At 45.1% G+C, this 20,626-nt stretch overlaps 2 protein-coding genes across 2 annotated transcripts; both read right to left on the reverse strand.

Moving 5' to 3' along the window:
• Positions 1-3,035: 3,035 nt before the first annotated feature.
• On the reverse strand, positions 3,036-6,140 carry LOC116495845 (double-strand-break repair protein rad21-like protein 1). The gene is made up of 4 exons (XM_032198563.1): positions 6,029-6,140; positions 5,258-5,344; positions 4,486-4,563; positions 3,036-3,224 (listed from the first exon to the last, which is right to left on the reverse strand). The coding sequence occupies exons 1-4, from the start codon at positions 6,080-6,082 to the stop codon at positions 3,036-3,038; spliced, it is 408 nt and encodes a 135-aa protein (XP_032054454.1). The 5' UTR covers positions 6,083-6,140.
• A 194-nt stretch (positions 6,141-6,334) lies between these two features.
• On the reverse strand, positions 6,335-15,487 carry LOC116495540 (double-strand-break repair protein rad21-like protein 1). The gene is made up of 7 exons (XM_032198074.1): positions 15,261-15,487; positions 13,592-13,721; positions 12,141-12,240; positions 11,616-11,722; positions 10,399-10,500; positions 9,467-9,580; positions 6,335-6,594 (listed from the first exon to the last, which is right to left on the reverse strand). Exons 1-7 carry the CDS (start codon positions 15,402-15,404, stop codon positions 6,575-6,577), a joined length of 717 nt encoding a protein of 238 aa, XP_032053965.1. The 5' UTR covers positions 15,405-15,487; the 3' UTR covers positions 6,335-6,574.
• Between the last annotated feature and the right edge of the window lie 5,139 nt (positions 15,488-20,626).

The raw sequence follows: 20,626 nt of genomic DNA on the forward strand, positions 1-20,626 counted from the left end.
GAGGCAGGGATGGAGGCAGGGACGGGGATGGAGGCAGGCAGGGAGGGAGGGATGAGCCTTGCAGCTGCGTAATTTGCCTCGCTCCTCTGCGCTCTTAAAGCGACGGCGGCGCGGGTGCCCCCCCCCCCCGCGGGGTTTCCCCTCCGTTTCTATGGCAACTCCCCAAAAGAGCCCAGCCCGGGGGTCGCGCTCGCGTCCCCCACCCAGCCCCATCCGCGCCCCCCCGTCTCCCGGCTCTGCCCTCTCCGCCCCAGCCCTGGATGCGCCCGGGGCTCGCTGATGGCGCACTGGGGCCGAGGAGCAGCGAAACCACAAAAATCTGCGCCTCACCCGAGCCGGGGCTGGAGCTGGGCACTGGGGCGAGCAGCAAAAAGCAGCAGCAGGGCTGGGGAGCAGCCCCCCGGGAAAGGAAGGAGGGCTCCCCTTGGGTGAGGTGGACGAGTGCTGGTGGCCGCTGGCACGGAGCCGAAGCTCTCCGGCACGGTCCGGTGGCTCCTGGTGCTACCACCCGGTGCTGCCTTCCATGGCGAGCCAGATAAACCTCCCAAATTATTCAGAGAGTGACCGTAGAGGGTGAGGCTGCTCCGTGCCTCCTGGGACCCTAGTGTGAGGCTTCCTGAGGTCGGCACGGGGCCTGGCCTGGCCTCCAGCTCTGCTCTGCGGCCCCACGAGTGCCCCAGGGTGGCTGCAGGGAGCAGGAGAGCAAGGGGGGTGTCCCCGTGCCCCCGCTGCTCTTACACACCAACATCTGACAGCCCACATGCGTGTGCCAGAGGATTTAGGGAAGGAAACTGTTGGTGTGCCAGCAAGGCCAGAGGACTGGCTCCTGCACTGGGTCAGAGTCCAACACCTGAGCACGCTTGGCCAAGAATAAAAACCCGAGTCCCAGGTCCCAGCCACGCACAAAGTCTCAGAGCCAGCCGCTCACCAGCTCCTTGCACTTCCCCTGCCTTTGCAGCCTCCATTTGGAAGTCCCAGCCGGTTATTTTGGGATTCTGACAAACCTGTTTTGTGAATCCACTCCAGTCTTTCTTCAGGTACTGTTTCCAGCAAGGTTTGTACCTCATTTATTCTGCCATACAGGCTGCTTTCAATGCCTGTATGTCCTGACAACCTGTCTCTTGTTTGTTCCTTCTGCTCGCCTCCAACCTCCTTTTGTTTCTGTGTTTCCCACTGAATGCCATGCACAGCCTGGCCCCCCGAAAGACAAAATTAATGAATTATCACATCTGCTGCCACCGGAGCTCCTCTCACTATCGTGGCAATGGCAGCAGCTCTGGTGTTTAAGGTGCACTTTCATTTCAGATTCAACCTGGGGGGGAAAAATGCTTCCTTCTTCTCTCCCTGCTCTGAATTTTGTTTCCTTCCTGACCCCTCTTGCGGTCGTTGTCTCTGCCCCTAGCACACACACAGTGCCTCTGCCAAGTCTCTGGCACTGCCTCACCGGTCCCCCTGCCCATCACGTCTGGGTGCAGAGAATTTGTGACTTATCACAAGATTGCTGCGGTGTTAAAGAGCAGAGCAGAACTTGAATACTGTTAAGTCAGAAAAGGAAAATTTGGTTTCTTTTGCAGAGAATGGGAAAGTTTCCCCAAACCGGCTCATTTTTCCCTCCCTTGCACCCAGAAAAGTAACCCATCACAGAACAGCAGCAAAGGTTTTTTTATTACTTATTTTGTCAAACAGTCGAAAATGGAAAAAATAAAAAAAGCTGAACCAACATCCCTCCATCAGCCAACCAAACACCCCAGCTCATCCCTTCCTGCCCAGGGCAAATCTTAAGTAATTTTAAAGCTTTTTTTTTTTTTTATCCTTGTAAATAGAGACATTGAAATCAGTGAGGGCTGCTCTTCCTCCTATCCCCTAAACCTCACATATACAAACAAATTAGCGCACAGCAGGGAACGCCGCATGTTGGCATGACTAGACACACCGGGGTGAAACCGAAACGCACATCTGGAAAGTCAGGAGAACAATAGCATCCGCCCGTTTGAATTTTAAGAACTTCACAGCAAAGGCTGAGAAGGGGAACCCGAACAACAGCTAGGTGGCTGCCAGTTCTGAGCCTTCAGAACAAACGCCAGTGAGCTAAGGAAACATCTTTGTTTGATTTTTATTGATTTCATATAAAGAGCCGTCAACATACCCAAAGCACTGTGACACTTTGCGTGGAGCACCGAACGTACAAAGCATTCCGGGCTGAGCAGGCTCCGTTAACCTGCCTTCACCACAGGAAAAATATTATCTTTACAAAATGACAGTAAAGGTGTTAAAACTCCCCATAAATTAGATTAAAAGTGCCAAGGATTAATAATATTTCAGTTCAACATCTTTTTCTAACTAGGTCTATCTACACATAAATAGAACTGTTAGTCTTTACGTAAATTTGCTCCACAAAATCTAAAATTGCAGGATTTCTAGGAAGTAGGATTTCTTCCTGATGCTTGCATGACTTCAAGGACAACATAATTGTCTATGTCAAGACATGAAGATAATGCTGGAGACAGTAGCTTGTTAGACCTTAAAACATCAAAAACTGAACATTCTTTGAAATAAATTATTTATTTAAAAGAAATAATTTTAAATAGACTAAAGATTTTGATAAGTATAGTTTGACAGATTTCTTTTCTCTTACGGATGGAGTAAGACAATTAACACACATGAGCCCTGCAAAAAAAATAATTTAATTTCCAAAGCTGGACTCTAAGAAAGGCTTTAAAGAACTTCCATGAAGCCCTTCATAACGTAAATGTCTTATGTGGAATATGTATTTTTGCTATCTAATATTAACAGAGTAAGTAACTGCTCATTTTAGAAACACATATGCAAGAGTAAAGGTACTAGTGACCACCTGGGTACCCAATGCTGCAGCAGCACGCCTGCCCAAGCTAGTTACTTTGCAGTCCTGAGAGGTCACATAAATGAGGGGAAGCTCTGCTGAGTTCACCCTGGTTTGACAGGACTTTAATTTTTTCACGAAAAATATTTTCTAAAAAAAACATCTTTCTATTAGCTTATCTGAACACTGTGTGATTTCAGTAAGCATTGAACATTCGGCCGGCAGTGGCTGTAATGTCTGCAAACGGAGCGCTCTGAGCGAGCTCGATAATGAGCTGTTTCTTCAGAACGAGGAAGATGTAGAACTTGGCCGCAACTTCTTTCCGGTTATTTTTCCGACAGAGCTCCCGTAAGCTGAAGGAATTCACTCCTGATTTGTTCAGGTGCTGCGGAAGGAAGAAAAAAGAAATTCTGCTGGGTCAGTTTAACTGCTAGAAAAAAAAAAAAAAATTAAATGGATCTCATCCAGTCTAAATTGAAGAGGGTTGCTCAGAGTGATTGTTTCCTGGTTGAAGGCCTAGAACAGGATCTTGCCTTGGCATTTACATTTACATAGCGGCTCTTAACATTTTATTGCCATAATATTGCTAGCACCTACATATGTTACTAACATCTACATATGCCCACAGTTCTACTGAGTTCAATGAGACAGCACCGAGGCATACGATGAAGCAAGCTGTAATGGTTTTCATGATTCAAAACTATAAAAATCATTGCATACCCTGCTCTTCGGAATACCATCTATAGACAATTTCAGTCACAGATAATTTACTGTTATTATTGCCTGGTTTTTAAGGGCTGCACATATATGTAAGTAGTTATTTATGGGTGTTGCACTCAACCTTTTAAAAATATTCATATAGAATAATTGAAAGAACAAGAAAGCTGCTGAGTCGAACTCTAGCACTGGGGAAAAGCTGGGCTTGGAGCAAAGTTTGGTGGATTTTGCTTTGGCAGAAGCTCAGCATTGAGATGACAGGGCAAGGGTTTGAACATTCACCATCAGGACAGCCGGTGCTGCCTCTGAGGTGCCTGTTAATGTCTTGATACTGAATCATTCCTTACAGCTCCACCACTTTTGAAATGATTTCTGCAAGAAAGGTAGAATAAGCCTCCCTGACACAAAGACTACCCTCCCTGATAATTTTGAAACACCTTGAAAGCACTGGGGCATTAAAAGCTCTCTTAAAGAAGGGGTTACCAGCTTTCTTTGTAGCATAACTATCACTCGTTTCCATAGCCTTAAACTCAGAAACGACTCAAGCAGATGAATAGCCAAATGAAGGCACCCTGCAGTGCATAGCAGAGATCTGGCAAACCTGTGGGCAGCTAGGAACTGGGCTTTGTAGCGATGCTCTAGAGCATCCTCATAGAAGGAAGAAAACAAGGGCTTAGCAGTACAGCAAACGCTGCTGTGAAAACAACAGTTTAGAAAATTCTAGTGATTCCAGCAGCTGTGGGAGAGTGGACATCGTGTCAGGCACTCAGAATCCTGGTTTCCTACATAAACAGCCAGTAAAATCCAGCTACACACTGCACATGACATGCAGCAATATGCTGAACAGTATAAGCAGGAGGTTTTCTGACTTCATCCAACTGAAATCGATAGCTGTGCTTGGTGTTGATTACAAAATCCACTACTGTTACCTGTAAAGTTTTTAAGAACTGAAGAGTTCTCTTGCTCTGCTTAATTTCTTCATTGTTTTTGTTTTTCGTTGTTATCTTCTGTAGGACATAAAACAGAAAGTTAGACAGCATGTGTAAAAATTCAAACACCATGATGAAAAAAAGGACAAGAGTTCTAGGTTAGTTGAAAATTCAGCTGAAGCTGGGCACTCTGATGGCCATACACAGATTATGTGGGACTTCTGATACCTCTGCAGGCTTTGTGAAACAGAGAAAAGAATGTTAACCATGTTTTTTTTTTCTGCTACAACTAGAGATATCAGGTGCAAAACCACATTATGCACTATGAAACTGGTCCCAGTGAGCCCCAGGTAGGCAGCTTCACAATAAGAGACCACTCTGTGTAACTGGGATTCTGACAGGATTTGTAGTGGTTAGAAGTCAAAAAGGATGTTCAAAAATTCAGCTTTAGGTTTTGGACTTAGCCTCTGCAGTTGCCTGGAGACAACTCCAGAGTTTTCAGAGTGTCTGAGTATCCTCGCAGTCAGTAAGTTCAGAAAGTTTCCTTCTTACATGGAAGCACAGTTTCTAAATAAGTTTCTAAATAAGGAGCTGTTTTCCTCACTGAATCTGTAACCTCTGAAGATAAGAGTACATCCATCCCTGATTACCAAGCTATTAAAATGTTTGACTGGCAAATTCTTTTTTTTTTTTTTTTTTTTTTAATGTTTCTGTGAAATAATGTAGTTCTGTTCTGAAATAAGTGAGAACTACCAGCTTTGAGTGCACATACATTTAACTCAGCTTGCTGTGTCGGAGCTTCCTGGCCCAGTGAATTATTCACAAATGAGGAGCTCTCAGAGAAAGCTGTTGCATCCTGCTGTTAGAACAGAAAGATCAATTGGCATTACAATTTTTGCATACAGTATCATTCTCTATCACATAATTCTGCTTAAAATATATATATAATAAATGTTTTCCAAAATGATTTAATAGTTGATATTTCTACCACATCTTTTCTCAAATAGGAAAGGTCTTTGCTACAGTATTTATCCTACAAATATGGACTCTGTTCAGGCACAGGCCTTAAATTTTCTGTTGACATTGGGGCCAGTTTTGTCATTCCTTGTCAACTTTGGAGAGTCTCCTATTCTCTAAAAACTCCCCCTTCACTTTAGCCTAAATAAAGATGGCAGAAATAGATCATTTCTTATTGTTTCTTTCTCAATTTGAGACAAGAAAAGAATAATCATCTTTAGAAATGATAAAATATATTTTCAGTACCAACAGGTTATATTTTATATTAAAGTTCCAATTATACTCAGTGTAACCTATACAGATTAACAGATATTTTAATTAACAGTTCATTCATTGTGAGAGTCTGCCAAAGTGTTTATAAATAAAACTTTCCCAACACAAACTAATTAATGCTATACTTGCTGTCTCTGTAACAGGCTTTTCAAGCATATATTAATAAATTCTTAATTTATTTTAAATGGAATCCTAACATAAAATGAAAAATATAAATACATTTAGGTCTGTAAAATTTATGGAAACTGCTCACTAAAATTTCGCCAAAGTTATTATCAGTTTCATTTCTGTTACTCTGTGATGTCATTACAAATGAATCATTTCTAATTTTTCTCTCAGTTTCTGAATGAGCTGACTGCTGCAGGTAACTTGGTTCTTCTATTATCAGCATCTCTGTATTAACAAAAATAAATAAATAAAGAAGATGAAAAAAAACAAAAACAACAACAACAAAAAATCCCAAAGGCTTAAGAGGAAACAACTGTTAATCTCTGTCCTTATAAAATAAATAATTAAATAAAAATAAAAATACTTACACAACCTTCTGTTTTTAAAATTAACATAGCCAATTTCATTAACATTTCAACTTATTTGGCCTACGATTCATAGAATACTGCACACAAAGTGTGTGTGCACACCATGCATGTGTCTGAAACACATAAACTAGATAATATTTGTCAATAGACAATGTTGCAGCATTAGAATTAAACTGTTACCTGAGGTATCTTGTTCTTTTCTTGTTTCTTCCATTTCAGACTCCACCTGCATTACATTTTTTGCCATCTTAAATCCGCGACTCTCAAAGCATTTTGCAAACAACTGGAAAGAATTATTATTATTTTTTTTTCAGTCTATAAAGTTAGATTATTATTTGCAAGCACCAAAACAAAGGTATGAATATGAACTGTATATTAATTACCATAACTCAGAATTTAGATAATTTAATTAGGTCATCTTTGGCAGTGAAATCCACAAAGTCATCTTAGGAACAGCTAGGATCATTTTTCCCCGATGCTAGACAGTAAGGAGGGAAGAAAGAAGGAAAAATCCACATTTATCTGAGTTTTGATTTCTCTCCACATGTACCGGTGTGAGAGTATTTTTCTTCCTCGTAAAGAGCAAGTTGTAATTCTGCATCTCGACTCTAAGAGGTGAAGCTGCTCTGCTCTAATAAACCTGCAGAACTGTTTGCCTGGAGAACCTGCCTCTGAGCTCTCAGCTATACAGCAGAAGAAACACAGCGCGATTAACACGAGGCTGCTGCACATGGTTTACAGCATATCTTTCTGTATCACCTTGTGTACAAGCTGATCTCTTTTCTTTGTCTTATCATTATCCCTAAATATAACTTATTTGAATGATCTGTCAGATCATATGTGGGGACATGAAAGGCTTGATAGACCATATTTCCATGAAACAAATATAAATAAAAAGAGCAGTAAGGTCTACAACCACAAGTAAGGGTGTTCTGGCCCACCTGTCTAGCCCAAGGGATATAGTGATCAGGAAACTCTTGGCCTTCTGAAAGGCAAGGTCTCTGAATTGCTGTCCAGGTGGAAGCTTAAACTCCAGTTGGGAAAGTACAAAACAGATCGGTATACCATTTTTCTAAAATGAAATTAAATTAATTAAAGATGAAATAATAATGTTTAGGCCTTAAGTACCTTTAAAATAAATGCAGAAGAAAGATATGCCATATTGATCACAGAGCAGAAACAAAAAATAAAATAAGAACAATTTAAAAAGGAACAAAATTGACAGAAATCATTAAAAAAGGTATGTTAGTGTACAGTCAGTCAGGTGCTGGTATGTGAAATGAAGTATCAATTCTCAAGTTTCTTTGTCATTTTCTACTTGATGTTGGAGCACTGAAGACTGGAGCCAGGAGCTCTACAGGTGGACTTTCTGCTGAAGTAATTAATGATGAGGACACAAATAATCATTAGGTATCCAACCGAACTGTACTGCAAAATGATACTTACGATGATGATTGTAAGTATCCTTGGAGTTCACATAAAACCAAGACTGCAAAATCTCTCACAGTTAGATCTTAGAAGTGCAACAATCCCATAATCTACACAGTGGAATAAAAACCTACAAGGAATAAAACTTTACCGTTTGTAGCTCAGCATGAACCACAGGCTGTGTAGGGTTGGACAGGAGTGTGTCCACTCCTCCTGATTCTTTCCATGCCATTGTCTTTTTTGTTGGGGGTGCAAGGTCTAATGTAACAAGGATGTCTACGCAGTTGTTAAGTTGGTTGTATATAACACTGCAGCTGAGCTCCTTGTCTGCATCCACCAGCAACTTCCTCTTTCTTTTATTTTTTTTCCTCTGGTTGAAAGCTAAGTAGAGCAAGCATTTATTAAAAACATACATATATATTAAAAAAATAAAAATAAAAATAATAAATAAATAAATAAATAAATAAATAAATAAAGGTATTGACCTCAATATATCCCTGATCCTGTGACTTAGTTCACTGACATACCTGTCTGTAATGTATTCCAGCACTGAAGGGACTACCTAGCAGGAAAGGGTATTACTGAAGAAACTTACAGAATTCTCCCCTTTAGCCATGTATTTATTGTTTGGAATTACAATATTCAAAACTCAGAAGGAGTGTTTCAGCCTCCCATTTCTGATCTAGCCCTGTTTTTCATTGATAGCTGTTACACAGTGAATATACATAAATAAGGTCTAGTCCACAGAAAACTTAAGCATGAAAATACCCACTGTGAGTCTAATCGACAGGTTGCTGACCTCCCGAATAGCTGCACAGGCTTTAAAATTAAACTACAGGTGGATGGAACGTTTTTCCAAAAGTTTCCATAAAGTTTGCCCTTTGTATTCTTGTACAGGAAATTGCCATATGTTTAATTACAGAAGGCATGAATATTGTACTAAAGAATCAGGAACACAATGACTTAATGAGAACACATGAGATACCAACAAGCCCAAGTGAGCTATCTTTAATCCATCAGGAAGTTAATTATTCCAACAATTGCTGATGTGCTCAACAGGTTTCATTATCTCATAATTAATATCTGTATTTGTCAGCTTTATACTTTCGCAATAAAATTAAGATGCACGTTGTAAACAAAAAATAGAGACACTAATTGGTTGCATATCCATAGTTTCCTGAAAAATCTTCTTTTACTGGAAAATTCCAGTATAGTATTCTAAAAACTATATCAATACAATCTTGTTTACTTGCTAACATCCACCAACACAATAGGTGAGGCTTAGATGTACTCACAGGAGAAAAGGAACATTTTTCTTTTTGCATCTTAATAAAGTTAAAAGATCATGAAACAAAAATTTACAAAGGCCTGAAATTTTTAAGGTCATTATTTTACACCCAAAGGATCACTGGCATGTCACTGGCAATAGAAGTTCTGAAATTTCAGTAGCACTCATGAATAGGCTGGGCTTGCACTGCTAGCAGAACTGCGGACCAGTAACACTTGATTTGGTATGTGGAAGGAACTGTAAGCAGAGATACGGGCAGATCAGACGATCCTGATCAACCTGGTACTGTTTTTGTATAATAAATATCATAAGATAGAACTTTGACAGCAGATGAAAGTGAGAATAATTTATTTTTCAAATATTTACACTAACAAGAAGAAAAACAAACCTAGCAGTGCAAAAAAACAGTCTGTCAGCAAAAAAACAGTCAAGTTCTGACCTGTATCATCAACTGGCGCAAGCACAAATCCTTCATCTTCTTTAGACAAAAGTATTGTTTCGTTCATTAGATGGCTTTCTGTCTTAATCGCAGTGTCTTCGCAGTTGGATTCAACTATAAGAAAACCCAGCAAAAAGCCCAGTTAAAAAAAAAGATGGAATCATTTCTTGACCTCATGACATATAAGGCTGATACCAGACCAAAAAAAAAAGATCAGAATTAGAAAACTATGGTTGAGTCCATAATCTCACAATTACTTTAAGGAGTACTGTCTGACACTGCTGCTGCTTATGTCCTGCACTGCACTTCCTTTTGCTGACACAAGAAGCTGTATAATCAGGTAGTGAAACAGACTGAAGAACTAAACTGTTTCTCATTAAAGGTGTTCCAGATTACGCAGTTTTAATGTCACTGTGCAATGGTGGTATAAGGATTGAAGATTTAAAGTTTAAAAATAAAATAAAAATAAAAATAAAAAAGATTTTTCCAGAAGCACTTTTCAAAAATTAATTTATATTTCAGCAGCTTTATTCACCAATGTCCAATAAAAATAAGACTAAGAACACCTGTATGAACTACTAAAGAGTAATTTATAGCTGAAATATGAAGTCAGAAAAGCTGGTAGGTAATGTTCAAAATTCAACAAACCCTTATCCTGTTTCCTCTCCTCTACAAAAGTGATATCGTACTGCCTAAGCAGCAGAGTGGATTTGAAGCATATCCAACACAGGATATCATATAAAAGTGTTTCTAAGCAATGTCACATTACAAATCTAGAATTCCTAGGCCAAATTAAATTATACCTAAAATGGTGGAAGAAGTATATGAGAAAAAAAGGAAGAGAAATTAACAAAGGAAAAAGGCTGAATGTGAGTAACTTTATTGCAGAACAGAGTGTTCACGTGAGCAAGGAGAAGAGACTGCAAACTCACTGGCTGTGGTGTTCTCTGGAAGATCTTGTGATGAAGGAAGTTCTTCCTCCATATCAAGAATGTCATTAATTAGGCCATTTTGCTCATCCCTCAGCAGGATTTCTTAAATATAAAACACATAGTTTTAAATCATGCCAAGTCTTAGTAGTCATGAAGTAGTTTCAACAGTAAGAGAAGGAGAACATTTAGGGACGTGGTTAATGGGTAATGGTGGTGGTGGGAGGACAGTTGGACTAGATAACCCTGGATGTCTTTTCCAACCTTACTGATTCTATGATTAGTCTTAATTTTGAGGTTTCCATCTTTTCTTTGAAAAGTATGGTATTGAAACTGTTTAAAAGGTATAAGTTTATAACAATTTACATAAATACCCTAAACGATAAACATGTAGAAGCTACTTCATTGCCTTTGTTATTACAACAACCAGGATAAAAAAGGATGCAGCTTTTCACCTTTTAAAATATAAACTAAAATACTAAAAAATAAATATAAATTAAATGCTTTTAGTTCTAAATAAAATAAAATAAAATAAAATACTGTCTTCTCTAATTTATTTTTACTTGGCAATGTCTAAATGATCATACAGTGATAAATAGCAAAAATTCTGTTAATCTGTGGCAAACCCTACCAATCATATCTGCACCAGCCTCCTCATCTCCAAAACAATCCTGCTCAAAACAGTAAGCATCTTCATGCAGTGCAGACTTGTCTCCATTTATGCTCGCAGAGGTATGATCAGCCATGAGATTGTTGCTGCTCATTAAGAAGCTGCCATCAAAGCAGCTCTGTTTTCTTAGTGTTTCTGGTTCCTCATCTGAATAAATACAGAATTTCTGATGCTTCATCTGCATAAATTTATGTGAAACATATTTATCCATTTCCTATTTTTTCAAATAAATTTCAAAAGATTGTAAGATTTTCCATACCTCAAATTAAATTAAAAAAAAAAAGTCAACTTTAGCTAACTCAGTAAAAACCACCAAATATTGGGTGTGATTCTCAGTCTTCAGTATCATACTATATTACTTACACAAAAATTTAAGCATGAGAGCATATAATAGGCCAATCAGCAGAAAAACAAACAAACACTCTTTTAATAATAGCTTTTTTGTATGGGGGAATTATTCAGACTGTATATTTTGCAAAAAAAAAAAAAACAAAAAAACAAACACATACTTTCCCTTACAGAATATTTCTAATTTCTCTACTTCTCTCACCAAAGTTTCTGTCACAGAGAAGTATGTTGCTTTCGTAATCCTCTGTAAGTGTGATGTCTTCAGCTCTGCTCCGATTCAAGGTAAAATGTTCTGCAACATCAATAGCACTGATGGAAAAAACAAACAAACAAACAAAAAACATTGTACAAATTTAGAATGACCAGAAAGCCACTATTTAAACTAGTATTTATACTAGGGCCAGTATTTATACTAATTTTTGTATCTCCTCCCAAGGTCAGTAAGTTGTTTGCAGGGCTCACTCGGACAATTTTAAATGAGAAAATCTTGATGGATAAGTTCAAAATATTATTTTATTGTAAAGGTATGTTGATTAAATGGAGTTAGATTAACTCTACAAAAACACAATTCTCGTGACCGTAGCCTTGTAAAGTTTGACTCAGGGTTTTGAAGAAATCAGTTACCAAATCAAAACAATTCCACACAAGTCTTGATCAGATAACTGTAAGGATATATTTTGCTTCTTAAATTACTAAAATGATGAATAAAAGGTAGGGAAGAACTTACTTTAAATCAGGTAGTGGAGTATCAAAATCATGAAATTCTTCAGGTAATGTAATGGACTGATAAGTAGCTTCAAAGCTCTCTTCTGGAAGGTCAACAAGTCCTAAAAGAAACAAAACAAAACACAGTAAGTATCAATAAAATAAAAGTAACATTCTCCCAAGTAGGTATAGTAAGGCTATAAAGCTGTCAGGGAGGTATGCTGCCTTTATAAAGAACAAAAAAGTAAAGTTTAGGCAGTTTGTCAACAGGACCCAAAAGTGAAATTAAAATTCTCAATTTACATATCTATTAGAAGCCACATTTTTTATAGACAGATAGAGAAGAGTATGCTGCTGTTGGAAACTGCTACAGGTGCTGAAATGCTGTAAATACACTGTGTTTATGAACAGTTAATTAACGTCACTGAAAGATTCTCAGCTGACATTCAGTCTAGAGTCTTTCATACCATTTAAAATTAATTACTGTGTTTTATTTTTCTAACCTGTGTCTATATTACAATATTCACCAGCATCAAATAATTACAAAACCAGGCTGCAAATACGCAGTAGTCGGAAAATCCCGGAACAATTCAGGTTAGAAGGGATTTCTGAAGGTCGCCTAATCCAACCTTTGGCTCAAAACAAAATTAATTTCTAAGCTAGGTCACTTTTGACTATTTCTGATGCTGGAGTTTCCACAGCATCCCTGGACAACATGTTTCAGCATTTTACTATTTCAAGTGTGATTTTTTTCCTGCTTACATCTAGTCAGAGTTTGTCTTACTGCAGTTGTGACCGTTATCTTTTGTTCTTGTGCTATGTGGTCCTCTACCAACTCCTATAGTAACTGTTAAAAATAATACTATGTATTTATTGCAAGTGTTTCTTCTAGCATTTTCCAAATATTTACAAACATTACCTAACTAATCTCCATCATATCCTTGAAAATCATGTAGAGCAGTTATTTGCTATTCTGCACACAGGCCAGGTCACAAAGCACATTAAGGTTGGCAATAGAGGCCAGTGTCCTGTTTGCAATCTTTTTTTAGACAACAGTGCCTCCCCATTTGTGCCTTAAAACAACAAACATGCAGCCTGTTTGAAAAGGATTCAGTCATCTCGGTTCGTTTCTTGCTGGCTTTGTGGCTAGAGCTCAAATCACAGTCAGATCTGGCACTAACACATTGTTAGACATGTTGTTGGTGTCATTAGACAGGAAAATTAATTATCTAGCAATGGGGGCTGAATTCAAGCTTCTTCTAGTATGACTGTTTAAGATACTGCTTCTTTTAAAGGTGTCAAAGACCTGAAATTGCATTGAAATAAACCAGACTAAACCTTGGCAGTAGGCACCAATAAATTCAATGTCCTTTGGGATCAATAAGCTGTATTTAACAGAAGCTTCCAAAATTAAGTTTTAAGATAAGAGCAGAAAAGGACACAGATGGAAAAAATGCAGAATTCTGTACCTACCTGGGCGAAAAGCTGTCTTCATTTTTGTCAAAGCTTCACTACAGTCTGCCAAGAGGTACTTTGCTTTCCTGTGGTAAATCCGCACCACTCCTAAGAGCAAGTGTCCGGAGGTTCGCAGAGCTATTGTAAACTTTGAAATTTACAACACAAAAGTTGTTCAGGAGTTAATATTTTTGGCCAAAAAATAAAAATAAAAAATATTACACAGCAGTAACAGAATTATAGTAAAATACACTAGTAGAGAACTCTAAGAAATTCAACAAGGCTTTGTACTGTTATAGAGGATCACAGACAAACAAATTTCCAGAGCTAGGAACTTCTAGTTGCTTCTGTCCTGAAGCATTGCCATGCAGAAGCCTAAGCCCTGAATCAATGCTCTTGTTTCATCGACAAGGTCTCAGCTGACTACCAGTGAACAGTGTAACACATCTTGAAAAGGAAAGTAGCTGCACATATTCTAGTATTTGACACTTTGTTTATTCAAGTGAGAGGATGTTATACCAACATATATGCTCTTATTTATATGCTCTTATTTATGCAGTCTTCCTGCACCAAGAACTCTCCCTTTGGCCATTCTAATGCTGGACAGAACAGCGTGCGAGGAGAAGACTACAACCTATTTGAAAACTCTTCCAAATAATAATACCAAGATCGTTTTGACAAAGTTCAATTAATCATAACCCGTGCAAGACAGAAAATGAAAATCAGACTACCAATTGCCAAGCAGGTATTTTCACAGGGAAAAAGAATAAAAATCCTGCTTGCACCAGCAGAAAGCCTTGGATCTCCTTAGGCATCGATTAGTGACAGTGCAAAATGTTCCTTACTGTTCCCTTGGATGCAATTGCAACAGAGAGGCCAAGGACTGAGTCATGGAGACTCGACTGCTTGCATCTGCGCTTGTTTGAATCATACCTTATCTGTGGTACACAGAGGATTAATACAGAATCTGTCATAAGCACCAATTATGTTTAATTATATATTTATCTGCCTATAATGGTGGGCCTGGAAGAATTCCACTGACAGTTCAAGGATGGTTGTGATATGTCAAAGGTTATTTATCTTAAGATCAGAAAAAAAGTTCTTCTTGAATGGTCTGTGTACAATTTTGTGGTATTTTTCTCAGTCCCTTTACTTTGGTTAAGCAGCTGGCTTTTTTTGTTGTTGTTTTTGAGAAAATTTCCTCAAATACTTGGCAGTTCCCAAACTATGTCTCATAGCCGCAGCTAGTGTTTAAAGTCTCTGAAGAAAGACCATTGCTAGTACATGATATTGACAAGCTCGTCTCGTTTCATGCAGTAGCTCAAACCCACTTACCACAATCCCGTGGCCAGCTGTGCCCACAGAGCACACTCCGGAGCTCCATCAGTATGTAGAAAAAATACGTTTGAATATGTTGTGGTAAAATTTTTCTTATACTGTAGTTAAATATATTCCACAGATCTCCAAGGGCTAAATAGCAAGTAAAATATTTATATCAATTTAATTTAATGGAACAGAGATTTTATCTGAGTGAAAACTGAATAAAATCACAGTAGGAATCTCTCACACTGGTTTCGAAACAGCCACAAATTTGTCTTACTAAGTCTTCACAACAGCGAGTCCATTTCCCTACAGAAGATTTACAGCTCTACCCCAGAACTTACCAGAAGACACTTTAATAACCTACCTTTGGTGAGATGATGTTTTCAACCGTAGTCTCTAAATTACACTCGAATATATGAGCTTTGGTGAGCTTCTTCTCCCAGTGGGCGGCAAGCCATATTTTGGCCAACGGCCCACGCTTGTTCACGAGCAAATGCATGTAGAACATGGTGTCGGGGCTGAGGCTCGCAGGTCACCTGTGCTGCCACTTTTCCTGGGCTTTTCTGTTTTTCCCTAGTCTTGCAGACGAAGCAGAGGAAGGTCCTGGGGCACAAGGGGAGAGCGGGTGAGCAGAGGATGTGAAGCTCCAAGGGAAAATGTCCGTCAGGGCCTCGAGGAGAGCTGGAGCTGTGGGTCGGAGCTGGCAGAGCAAACAGCAGCAGAGGAGCAGCACACCTGCAGGCACAAGGAGAGATGTCATGGGAGACAAACAGACTGCGAGGGGCTTGTTGGGGGGCACAAAGGACGGGGTTTGGGGAGGGATGGGGCTGCAGTGAAGGGCGGGAGGTGGAATGGGGAAAGCCCTGGGGAGTGGAGGGGATGAGGGGACTTAGCGGGGCTCTGAGGGGATGGGGACAGGGACGGGGGTCCCTAGCCTGTTGCTGGGGACATGGGGGGCTGTAGGGTGCTGAGGGGATGGGGGGGGCTTCAAATGGCTGCCAGGGCCTGTGGGGACTTAGCGTGGCACTGAGGGGACGGAGGAACCCAACCTGGTCCTGAGGCGATGGACGCTGAGGAGAGCTGAGGAGAAGGGGGATTCCTGAGGGGACCGCGGTACCCAGAAAGGCACTGAGGGGATGGAGACGACTCGCCAGGGTCCCCAGGGGGTGGCAATGCCCAGCGGAGCCCTGAGGGGACAGCGGGGGGAGCTCAGCAGGGTCCCGAGGGGATGGCGGTGCCCGGCAGGGCGCTGAGGGCGGCCGCGGAGCCGGGGCTGAGGCCTGAGGGCAGCTCCCGCCAAAAGGGGAGGGCGGCGGGCGGCGGGCACAGCCCAGCCCGGTCCCCGCAGCCCCCGGCCCGGTCCCGGCACAACGGGGATGGTGCTGGGGGGGGGACAAACGAGCCTCAAACCCCCTGCCCCGGGTCCCGGGGGGCTTTGCTCTGCAGCCGGGGGCAGCCCCGTGAGTCCTGAGCCCAGCGTGGCAGCCGCAGCTGTATCGTGAGGCGCCCGCGGCTCCCCTGTCACCTCGCTGTTGGCTGACGAAAATCAGCCCTCGGTTGTCACCACAAGGTGTTTGCAGCCCCTTCCCAGCCTGGATCAGGGGCTGGGAGGAAGGGCAGGAGAGGGTTTTCTGTCATAAAGCCCCCCTGGAGCCAGGCATCCCCCTGGGGACATGGAGGAGCCCCAGTGACACCCACTAATCCTGCCCGGGTGCCCAGCGCTGCCCATCCTGGGGCTGGTGCTGGAGCCAGGCTGTGTCAGCTCCAGCCTTCCCAGTGCCAAAATTGATTTACAATCCTGGGTCCAGAGCCAGCACCAGACATAAATCAATCCCCCTAAATCACCAGGTGTCCCCACCTGCGTGGCAGCCAGCGGCTGGTGCCCGAATTGCCCAGCTGCTGTCCCTGTCCTCTGCGTCACCTTGAGCCCTGCTCCGCCGAGGGATGCTGCAAGCAGAAAGAGGCAGGGACAAAAATTTTCCTCTACAAGGCTGGATCGGGGCCCGTGGGTGCCAGGAGCCTCTGCAGGGCCAGTATCACCTGGGCTGTGCTGCAAGGGGATGTTCTGGAGGGGACCAAAGGGGGACACCTGCATCCACAGCCCTCCTTGCTCTCCCCATCCTTGTCCTCTTGTCCCCTTCCCTCTTGTCCTCTGCCCGCCTGGGGCTCCAGCTTGCTGTCCCCTTCATCCCGATTTAATCATTTTGTCCCAGCGGCCTGTCCCTGTCTCCACAGCCCCATCCCACCCCCTCGCCCCGCTCCGTCTCCCAGGCTGCCTCCTCCCCTCCCTCCTCTTTCTATTTATTTCCAGCTCTCTCGCAGATTCCCTCTGCGTTTTGGCAGTGCTGCCTCTGACCTTGGCTGTCTCCCTCCTCTCTGTGCTCCTGCGCTGGCAGCATCAATCTTGGCTGTCTCCCTCTCTCCTCCCCTTCCTGGTGCCAGCGCCCTGGGGATGCTGTGGCCCTGCCAGCCCCAGGCGGGCTCGGGGCAGATTTTGGGGCTGCACATCCCGCTCCCACCAGCCCTGAAAAGGTCCAGCACCCACCCAGTAAATGCAGCAGATCCAGGAGCAGCACAGCAAAAGCAGCAATGTGCAGGGAACATCGCTCTACCTCATCCATTAGCAGTGTCCTTGAGAGCACAGCTGTGGGTTTGGGGGTGCAGGAGCAGTGCCCTGACACATTGACCCCATGGCAGAGTGGGCGCAGACCCCAGCCCTAAACCACTGCTACAGCACTTGTGGGCTCATCCCTGTCCACATATAGACTGGGCACATTCGGGTGCTTCAGCACCACAGGGCTTGGGGACCCCAAAACACAGGGGATGACGGCGTGCATTGCTCTGCTCAGGAGCACACCTGTGCCACTGCTGTTTCTCCCAAATTCAGCAATGTTCGAGGTGGCAGAGCTCGGTGCTGACGCTCTCTCCTCCCGTCCTCGCTGCCGTCTGCCCGTCTGGTGGCACAATGTGCCCGCCTGCTCCAGATCCATCTTTTCCTGCTGATTCGGGACAATCTGTGTCCCGTGACCTACTTGTCTCTGAGCATCTTCTGCCTTCCCGCCGAGTGGGTTGGCACTGAAGCCGCTCTAAATGTGGTTAACATGTCAGGATGCACTTACATTTATTTTTAATTCTGCCTCTTTCTCAGCCCAGTTCTGGATGTGTCCCCGGGGACGCTGTGCTGGGAAGCCTGTGCCTTTCGACACTGCGCTTGGAGAGGAGACAGGAGGAGCGAGCGGGTGGGTCGCAGCCACACAACGCTCACTGCAAACAAAAATTAATAAAATTGTGTGTATCCGCGTCCCTGACACAGAAAAAGGGAGTAAGCAGCCCCCCTTTTTTTCCCCTGTCAGAGCTCAGGTATTGGAGCACCGGTTTTGGTCCCTTTTCGGGTGGTGCAGGTCTGCAACAGCCACTGTGTGGGCACTAATGGGCAGGGAGCTGGGGGGAGCTGTAAAGCCATGTTGTGGAGCTGCACAAATAATTAAAGCAGGCAGAAAACCTTGCAGGGCACCTTGGAGGAAAATAAAGGGAAGGGAAAAAAAAGCAAGAAAAGGGGTAAAAATTATCCGGGGGGTAATTTTTAACACAAACTTTAGAGTTTAATGCAGGAGATGCTCAAGGAAGGATAATGTCGTCACCTGTCATTAACCTGGTGAGCAGTGCGGGCAGGAGCCAAGCCTCCTCTTGCCAGAGCCAGCATCTGGGTGCGTGCAGTCGATGTGCTGGGCTAAGCTCATCCTCTAAGCTCTTTGGACCTTTTTGATCAGTTTTAAGTGAATTTCACAGACCAGAGAGAGTCCCTGCTGGTTTCATGAAATGGCTGGAGCCGAGTGTGGCCACAGGACTTGTATGAGGGGATGGGACACGGGGGGCTCGGGGTGGGGGCTGCCAGCCACACGAGCTCACCCGGTGCTGGCAGTGGCATCCACACATCAACTGGTGCGATCGCACACGAGCTGCTGAAGACGCTGAAGGCATGTGAATGTGCTGAAGGGGATGGCAACGTGATGGACAAATCTTCCCGGCAGCTCTCAGCAGCCCACCCGCTATCACTCGGGATTTACGTCCGCACCACCATCTCCAGGCACGGCTCCAGAAGCAGAAATAGCACATGTCTTATTAACAAACGGGCTGAAAGCGTGCTCCTGCCAGCAGGTCACTGCTGGGGCTCAGGCACGGATCCAGTTTCAGGTCAAAGAGAAGCGGAGCGTGTTCGGCAACACGAGTGCTCTGGGAAAAACGGGATAACGCGGCGAGAGACGGGGTGGCGGGGAGCTGGGGGCTGCGGGACTGCAGCCACCTCTCCTGGCTGGCACCATCCGAGGCTGGAGCACCCCACACCTGGCCCAAAGCCTGGGCCAAGCCCTGAACGCTTCCCTGGGGATTTGGGGTCAGGTTTGGCCCTAGAAGGGGCTCTCAGCAGGTGGCTGGGGTGGAGCCCTCCCTGCTGCAGCCCCCATCCCCAGCCCACCTCTGCCCCGCGTCCCCAGCAGGGCCAGCCGGTTGCGGGGTGCACAGCCAGCACCCCATGGGACACATCCCGGGGACACATCCCGCACCCTTCACGGCACAGACCCCTCTCCACTGCTTTGCCCTTTCCATCCCCACCCCTCCCCACGCAGCCCACCCTGGGGTGCCCACGAGGGGAGGGTGTCCCGGTGCCTCCAGGGTGCGCACGGAGGGGTCCCCGCTGCGGGTGGGGAAGCGTTGCCCAGACGGTGCCGGTGCACAGCGGGGCTGGTGTGTACCGTGTGTGCGTGTGTGTGTGTGGCCGTGAGCCCCCCCGGGGCAGCGGCTCTACGTGTGCAAGCGTGTGTGTGTGTGCGTGCAGCGCCGGGAGCCCCGCGGGGCCGGCAGCTCGGGGCACCGCCGCCCTCTATCCCGAGCCACCGGCACCGGCACCGGGCAGCCGGCGGGGGTAGGCGGCCGGGAAAAGGTTGGGGAGGGGGGCACAAACCGAGGAGGGACCGGGGAGGCAGCGGGGGGTGAGGGAGAGGGAGCGGGGCCGGGTGCGGGGACCGGGGGCTCCAGCGCGGTGCGGGGAGCGGGGGGAGGCGGCTTGGCACGGCTCGGCACGGCTCGGAGAAGCGGGGAACCGGAGGGGACAGATCGGAGCGGGGAAAGCAGGTCCGGGGTGGGGAAAGGTGGGGAGGGGGGGCACAGCCCGATTCGGGGAAAGCAACGTGGGGTGGGGGGCACAGGGACGCGGCTCCCCGGGGGGGAGGCGCAACGCGGTTTGGGGGACCCGGGTCCCAGCGGGGGGAGCGGTCCCGGGTGCGGGGACGGGGCAGGGGAGGGGGCAGAGCCCGGTGAGGGTGAGCGGGGCTCGGCGGGAGGGAGCAGCTCGGGGTTGGGGGGGGACGGGGACACTCAGCCTGCTCGGGGAGGGAGGATTTGGGGTGGGGAACGGGGACGGGGACATCGCCACCCGCTCCGTGCGCGCCGCTCACCTCTCTCCGCGCAGGGCGGCGGCTCCATGGCGGCCCCGCGGGCGGCGGAGCTGCGGAGCCCGGTCGAAACGGCGGCGACAGCGGGGAACGGAGGCGGCGGAGGGGGTCCGGGGGGGTTCGGCCCGGCCCCGGGCCCGGGGCTGGCTCTGGCTTTGGGCTGTGCGCTGAGCGGCGCGGCGCTGGTGGTGCTGGCGGGGGCCGTGCCGCGGGCGGCGCGCCCCGACCCTGCCGTGCCGGCGAGGCAGATGGAGAGGTTGGAGGCACGGGCGGCTCGGCT

This window comes from Aythya fuligula, chromosome 16 (assembly GCF_009819795.1).
Source record: "Aythya fuligula isolate bAytFul2 chromosome 16, bAytFul2.pri, whole genome shotgun sequence".
NCBI lineage: Eukaryota > Metazoa > Chordata > Aves > Anseriformes > Anatidae > Aythya > Aythya fuligula.